Here is a 7712-nt window from a genome sequence, read left to right as displayed (position 1 = left end):
GTTGCCCAGGCGGGTCTTGAACCCGCGGTCTCAGGCAATCCACTCACTTCAGCCTCCCAAAGGCACGGGATTACAGGCTGAGCCACTGAGCCCGGCTAATCCTAGCACTTTGGGAGGCCGAGGTGAGAGGATTGCCTGAGCCTAGGGGTTCGAGACCAGCCTGGGCAATTTGGCGAGACCTCATCTCTGCAATAAATCAAAAATTACCTGGTTGTGGTGGTGCTTGCCTGTAGTTGCAGCTACTTGGAAGGCTGAAGTGGAAGGATCGCCTAAGCCCAGCAGCTCGACGCTCCAGTGGCCATGAGTGTGCCACTGCACTCCAGTCTGGGCTACAGAGTAAGACTCTGACTCAAAAAAATAAAATAAAAAATAAGGATACATAATAAATGATTTTTTTTTTCAAGAAACTTATGTGGCAGTTGGGGACTAGTCATAGATACATAAAAAGGAAACCCCTAGTATTAGGCAGCATATAAGTGCCAAATGGTGACTTCTGGGAAGATTTAAGTCAGACTCCAGCATCTTATAGGGGCCATATCAGGTCCCTTCCATATCAAGAACAAGGAGAATTGCCAAAGGCAAGTGTGAAATTCAGTTGCTTTCTGGGCCCATATTCCTTGAGTATGGGTTCTCAGGGGCTGCTAATGATGAGGCAGAGAGGTTGTCTGGTCTGCTGTGAGAAGCTCTGCTTGTACTTGGAAAATTCATGTTGCTCTTTGCACAAGTGTTCCTAAGAGCTCTTCCTTACTGTCTCTGCTTTCCCTCCCTGCTTCCCAGCGGGTATTTCCCTACATCTCAGCCATGGTGAACAACGGTTCCCTCAGCTATGATCATGAGCGGGATGGGAGGCCTACAGAGCTGGGGGGTTGTACGGCCATTGTCCGCAATCTCCATTATGACACCTTCCTTGTGATTCGCTATGTCAAGAGGCATTTGACGGTGAGTAGTGCTTGTCCCAGACCAGGTGGCAGTATGGGCTATCTTACTCCTTCTGTTGCCTGACCCTGATTTATTTCTTTTTTTAATCCTAGATAATGATGGACATTGATGGCAAGCATGAGTGGAGGGACTGCATTGAGGTGCCCGGGGTCCGCCTGCCCCGTGGCTACTACTTCGGCACCTCCTCCATCACTGGGGATCTCTCGGGTACTGCCACATGCTCTCTTTGTTTCCGACTGCGGCCTCCTCTCAATATCCAGGCCTTGGTGAGGCCTCTCAGGGGAGAGTCAGAGGAGCAGAGCTTGGGAAGCAAGTGCCCTGAAAGCTTCTTTTCTAGCATTCTTGTATCTAGAGCCTCTAAACCCCAGGTCCAGGCTTTTGAGTACATTTACTTCCAGCGGATGGTTGGTGCTAACAGAAAACAGTGTCTGCCCCTTCCCTAAGCATGTGTTGTGCATCCTTGCTTTCCTATCTCTGGAGCCCCTTTCTTCTGCTAGGTGCCCAGTTCCCCTTCTTTTCACAAACCTTGTCCCTGGCTCTGCCATTCCTCTTCTAACTGACCCCCAGACTCTACTTGTGCTCTGACTTTTGAGTGTATTATGTGTACAAATGCTTTTGTTTCCTAGCCATCCACCTCCTCATCATGCCGCACTTGACCTATACCTCTGCCTTGCCATTAACACTGTTCTCATGAAAATTCCTTCTGTTTTCCTTGCTAGATACAGTGCTCTGTTCTCATCCTCACTTTGCCCTTTCGTCAGCTCAGTTAACCAATCACTTGGAAACTCTTGCTTTCCTTGGCTTATGTGGCATTACCTTACCTGGTTCTTTTACTTCTCTGTCTCCTCTGGTTTCTCTTTCTACTCATGACTTACTCATAGCTTCTCTTTTTATGCCTATTCTTTCACTTGCCTTTGATTCCAATCATATTGTCTTTTGGGAAGAGATAAGAAACCATCCGGGCACAGTGGCTCACACCTATAATCTCAGCACTTTGAGAGGCTAAGGTGAGAGAATTGCCTGAGCCCACGGGTTTGAGACCAGCCTGGGCAACTTAGCAAGACCTCATCTCTACAATAAATCAAAAATTAGCTGGGCCTGGTGGCGCGTGCCTGTATTTCCAGCTACTTGGAAGGCTGACGCAGAAGGATCACCTGAGCCCCTGCAGGTCAAGGCTGCAGTGGCTGTGTGCGTGCCACTGCACTCCAGCCTGGGTGACAGAGTGAGACTCCAACTCAAAAGAAATAAAAATTAAAAATTAAAAAAAAGAAACTGAACTTTGGTTCTTTTGATTAATATAATATATTATGGATAAAACTAGTTTGAAATAAATTTTCTTGTGGCAAAATGAAAAGGTAGATACCCATCTGAAACAGACAACAGCTACTCAGCTGCAGCCATTGTTGCTAAAAGGAAGTGTGGGCTTGATGAGGCCCAAGAGAAGCTGGAAATCTGGATTTTTTCCAGCCTGGGCAACTTGGCAAGACCTCATCTCCACAATAAATCAAAAAACTAGCTGAACATGGTGGTGCACGCCTGTAGTTCAGCTACTTGGAAGACTGGGGTAGAAGGATCACCTGAGCCCAGCAGGTTGAGGCTGAGGTGGCCGTGAGCAGTGTGCCACTGCACTCCAACCTGGGTGACAGAGTGAGACTCCAACTCAAAAAAACAAACAAACCAGCATTTTTCCAGTTGAAGGTAAATTCAGTTTTTACTCTTCGGGGATCTGTTGAAGATTCTAGCAGTCCAAGCAGTTGTAGATACTATCTTAATAATAGAACTTACCAGAAATCCAGACCTCAGTCAGTTATCCATCAGAAACAGGCAATAGCTACTCAGCTCAGCTCCAGCCATTGTTGCTAAAAGGAAGTGTGGGCTCAATAAGACCAAATCTTCCAGTTTTTCAAGAGAAACTGGAAATCCTTGTAGTGAGCACCCCTCAAACTCAGATTTGTGGCCTCTTTTTTTTCTAATTTTTTTTTAAATTTGGGGTCTCACTCTGTTGTCCAAGCTGGTGTGCAGTGACATGCTCACAGTTCACCACAGCCTTGACTTCTTGGGCTCAGGTGATCCTTCCACCTCAGCCTTCCTGATGGCTGGTACTACAGGCTCATGCCACCATGCCCGGCTAATTTTTGTATTTTTTGTAGAGACAAGGTGTGGCTATGTTGCCGAGGCTGCTCTTGAACTCCTGGGCTCAAGCAACCCTTCCACCTTGGCCTCCCAAAGTACTGAGATTACAGGTGTGAACCACTGTGCCCAGCTAGATTTGTGATCTCTTAATAGCTATTCCCACTAGAACTTCCTTGAGAAATGACTGATGCAAGGTCTGACACAGAAAATGTACAAGTCTGGAACTTCCCAGGAAAGCAAGGAAGATAACAAACACTTCTGAGTTCATGTAAAGGGACTCAGGAGTGAACTTTAATAATCTTCTACTGGACTAAGACAGGTGCGTTGAGCATCAGTACGATAATACCTTTGGTGCATTGAAAAACATCAAATATGCTTAAACCTTTGGGTTTATAATTATACCTTAAAGAGAGAGAAAGCTAGCCTCTAATTCCTTGATCCTTTCTCTGGTAATTATTAGGGAGATTCAGAGTCACAATCATAAGGAACCACAAAAAAATAGGCATAGTCCAAAAAGATTAGTATATTCCATGCTAGGAGCTGTGCCCTGACCATTGCTCAGTAAACAACTGTCATGAGACCTTTCTTTTCGTGTGTGTGTGTGCATGCATGCCCCTCATTGTGGTGGAAGGTTTTATATGTGATAGGAGATTTAATTTTTGTGTTATCTCTAAATGTATTAGTTATACAGATGCTCCTTGACATCTATTATATAGTAAAGTGTTTTATTTTTTATTTTTTTTGAGTTGGAGTCTCACTCTGTCGCCTAGACTGGAGTGCAGTGGCTGCTCCCGGCCACCGCAGCCTCGACCTGCTGGGCTCCGGCGATCCTTCCGCCTCAACCTTCCGAGTAGCCGGAATTACAGGCATGCGCTACCACGCCCGGCTGATTTTTTTTTTTGATTTATTGTAGAGATGAGGTCTTGCTGCCCAGGCGGGTCTGGAACCCGCGGGCTCAGGCAATTCGCTCACCTCAGCCTCCCAAAGGCACGGGATTACAGGCTTGAGCCACCGAGCCCGGCTTGTGTTTTATTTTATAATAAAGTATTGAATAGCTCCTATAATTTATCGAATACAGTATACTGTAGAGTCTGGTATTGGTTGTTTACCCTCATGATCGTGTGGCTGATTGGAACTGCACTCACTGCCCCTGCCTAGTACCACTAGAGTATGGTATGACATATTGTTAGCCCGGGAAAAGATCAAAACTCAGTAACAAGACAGAAGTGTTTGATACCTTCCTTGCTTTTATAGGAAGTACCATATTTGTACATTTTCTGCCTCAAACCTTGCATCAGCCATTTCTCAAGGAAACTCGAGTTCCTTTTAGTGGGAATTGCTATTAAGAGATCACAAATCTGGCCAGTCACAGTGGTTCATGTCTGAAATGGTTTCTACTGAATGTGGATCACTTTTTCACCATCATAAAGTTAGAGTCATAATTCAAGTCATCCATTATAAGTCGGGAATCTTCTGTACAGGTAATACATGCTTTTTGATAAAAACTTAACACAGAAGAATATAGAATATGTCTTGTTCCCTAGCCTTATTTTTAGTTGAGAAGATGGAGAGGTTTCAATTATTTTTTTCAAGGTCACTGCTAGTCAGCTGTGCATCAGTAGCTTGAACCAAGATACTGACTTCAAGAAACGTGTGTGTGTGTGTGTGTGTGTATGAATCAATGAATAAATGAGACAAGGTCTCGCTATGTGGCCCAAGCTGGCCTCAAACTCCTACTTTCAAGTAATCCTCCTGCCGTGGCCTCCCAAAATGCATGAGGCAAAACACCAGGCCAAAAAATGTATCTCTTTTTGAAGTGGCTTGAATAATCCTTGTTTCTTTATTTGCTAGATAACCATGATGTCATTTCCCTCAAGTTGTTTGAGCTGACAGTGGAGAGAACCCCAGAAGAGGAAAAGATGCATCGAGACGTGTTCTTGCCCTCGGTGGACAATATGAAGCTGCCTGAAAGTGAGCACAGGGGCTCCTGGGAAATGGTCCTCTGGTCGGTGGGGAGGCTACAGTGCTGCATGGCTTCTGAGGTGACTTGCACCCATAGCTTACAGGTTGTTCTGTTCTGTGTTCTTCCTCTGAAGAATATACAGCAATTGCTCCTGCCTTTCCACTTGTCTTTATGTTACAGATAAGCAGCAGGAGGGCTGCTTCATTCCTAAATTGGAAAGAGGGACTGGACAGCCAGTTGATCCCTCCCTACTGGGCGGGCTTCTTGCTTCTGATTTGCTCCTCTCTTGCTTTCTCAGTGACAACTCCACTGCCGCCCCTGAGTGGCCTGGCCCTCTTCCTCATCGTCTTTTTCTCTCTGGTGTTTTCTGTATTTGCCATTGTCATTGGCATCATACTCTACAACAAATGGCAGGAACAGAGCCGAAAGCGTTTCTACTGAGTCCTCATGCTGCCATCATCTCTGTTACTGCTGCTCATGAGGTGTGGGAAGAGCAGGCACTGGCCTGAGCACGCAACCTGGTGAGTCTTCTCCATTCTCTAGCAGCTGTTCGGGGCTATGTTCTATCACTGGAGCCTTGGATGCGGGGACCTCCACATTCCCATGGTTATCCGTGAAGACATCCAACTCTGGTCTGGGAAGCCACCCACCCCAGGGCAGTGCTGCTGTGATGTGCCTTTCCCTGCAGTCTTTCCATGTGGAAGCAAAGAGGCATGGAGAAAAGTTATGCTGTTGTGATGCCAAAATCAGAGAACAGAATTCATAACCCAGGCTACCTTGGACCCAGAGGGTAAATCCACCAAGAATAGAAAACTGGTAACACCTCATACTTTCCAGTCATCCATTCACTGGATTTTGCTTTTTACCTAAGCCTCTATCTACCTGAGGAAGCTTTTTTTGGAAATCAGGATGGAAACGTCTTCCCTGCCTCACCTTCCTCACCTTCCTCTCCGCTCCATTTGTTGTCCTATGTGTGACTTGAGCTGGAAAAGACATTTGGATGCCTCTCTGTTAGGGCCTAGGCTACGGAACACGTCTAGGTTCCACTGGTCTTCATTAGGTAGCCTAGGGAGAAGGCTTCTGCTTTGGCTTACTGTTCCTGCTTCTGTTCTCTAGCTTGGGTCTTAGATCTGTTGGTGTGTCCATGGCTCTCCCAGTCAAGTTCCTTCAGGCCCTCGTCAAGTTTGGTTGAAAGTTGGTGTACAAGTCAAGAGAGGCCAAGAAGACATCACAGATGCCATGGGTTAACTGTAAAACTGGCCGGCTCCAGGTTTGACACTGAAAGCAGCATTTGTCATGTGGCCTGGCCATGTGATATTTTTGGACTTGCTAGAGCCTTCTTAGCTGCATGTTTTGTAGTTATGATTTTTGGAATCCCACTCTGAGTGTTGAAAGTGTAAGGAAGCTTTCTTAAATCCTGGGCTTGGACATTGCCCAAAGAGGAACTTTGGCTTCTTCTTCTTTTTTTTTTTTAAACGGATAAGAAACAGTTGCTGTTCTCATGTTCCAAGTCTGGGTGCAATAGACCATCATCATTGGTGCCTGGAAGACTTCATTGACATTGAGCAGTGCAGCTGAGTGCCGTCTTCTGTGGGTCAACCCTATTCCACTACTTTTTTGACAAGAGGCTACATGCTGCTCACCTGTCTGCCGTGTGACTAAGTTGGTTACAGGCCAGCGTCTTTCTGGAGCGCCTGGAACTCTGAGCTCTCCTATGGACCTCTGCTGTCCAAAGGAAATTCTTAAAATGGCTGATGGAATCAACCTTGGCCTCTGACTCGGTGTCCTTCTAGGAGTGGGTTTGGGGGAGAGTCCAGGCCTTTTTCCTGAGCCTCAAGCCCATCAATTCTTGTTTTGCCTTCTCCTGGATTAGGAAAACCCTCAGCTCGTCCCAGAAGGAAAGGGGGTCACCTTGGCTGGGCATAGGTCTTTGTCTCCTTGGGCATTCTATCCTTCCCGTGTACTTGATTAAGCAGCATAGGCTGTAGTCCTCTCCTGCGGGTGGGATGGAGGTGAGGCTGAGACTGAAGTCATCCTCCTAACACCTTCCCTACAATAGCATAGTAGTTCCAGGGTGCCAGAGGACAAACTATGATCTAGCTTGACCTTGGGACCAGGGAGAACTGAAAAAATTAATAGTGGTTTTGTCTTTTTGAATACAAAGGAGATATTGCAAGGACCTTTGTGTTGGAAGGACCTAGGTAGGTTCTTGAAGTGGCCAAGGCAGCAGTGTAAAAGGAGGGGGCTTCATCAGAGGGGTAGGGTGGTGTGAAAGAGAGCAAACCTGTGGGATTTGTTTGATTCTAGCTCATAAGCATCTTGAAGCTTTTTAAAGAGGGCAGAGGATGGGCACTGTGACTCACAGCTGTAATCCCAGCACTTTGGAGGCCCAGGAGTTTGAGACTAATCTGGGCAACACAGTGAAGCCTCATCTCTACAAAAACTAAAAGAAATTGGCCGAGCACGGTGGCTCAGCCTATATAATCCCAGCACTTTGGGAGGCTGAGGTGAGAGGATTGCCTGAGCCTGGGGGTTTGAGACCAGCCCAGGCAACTTGGTGAGACCTTATCTCTACAATAAATCACAAAAAACTAACTGGGCATGGTGGTATGTGCCTGTATTTCCAGCTACTTGGAAGACTGAGATGGAAGAATTGCCTAAGCCCAGCAGGTCAAGG

General features: G+C 46.4%; 1 protein-coding gene across 10 annotated transcripts in view; it reads left to right on the top strand.

Annotated features, from left to right (window-relative positions):
- Positions 1–6795, top strand: part of LMAN2L (lectin, mannose binding 2 like) — a 34053-nt gene extending 27258 nt beyond the window's left edge. For all 10 annotated transcript variants that reach the window (XM_021709824.1, XM_021709821.1, XM_021709818.1 and 7 more), the window contains 4 exons: positions 778–939; positions 1032–1146; positions 4924–5043; positions 5334–6795. In XM_021709824.1, the coding sequence (XP_021565499.1) occupies positions 778–939; positions 1032–1146; positions 4924–5043; positions 5334–5476 (540 nt within the window). In that variant the 3' untranslated portion in view covers positions 5477–6795. The remainder of the gene's footprint in view (positions 1–777; positions 940–1031; positions 1147–4923; positions 5044–5333) is intronic.
- The last annotated feature ends 917 nt before the right edge of the window (positions 6796–7712 follow it).

The sequence above is a fragment of the Carlito syrichta genome, unplaced genomic scaffold, assembly GCF_000164805.1.
Source record: "Carlito syrichta isolate Samal-C Ts95f unplaced genomic scaffold, Tarsius_syrichta-2.0.1 Scaffold287364, whole genome shotgun sequence".
Lineage (NCBI taxonomy): Eukaryota > Metazoa > Chordata > Mammalia > Primates > Tarsiidae > Carlito > Carlito syrichta.
The sequence above is the reverse complement of the archived record's forward strand: the minus strand, read 5'-3'. Positions and strand labels throughout refer to the sequence as shown.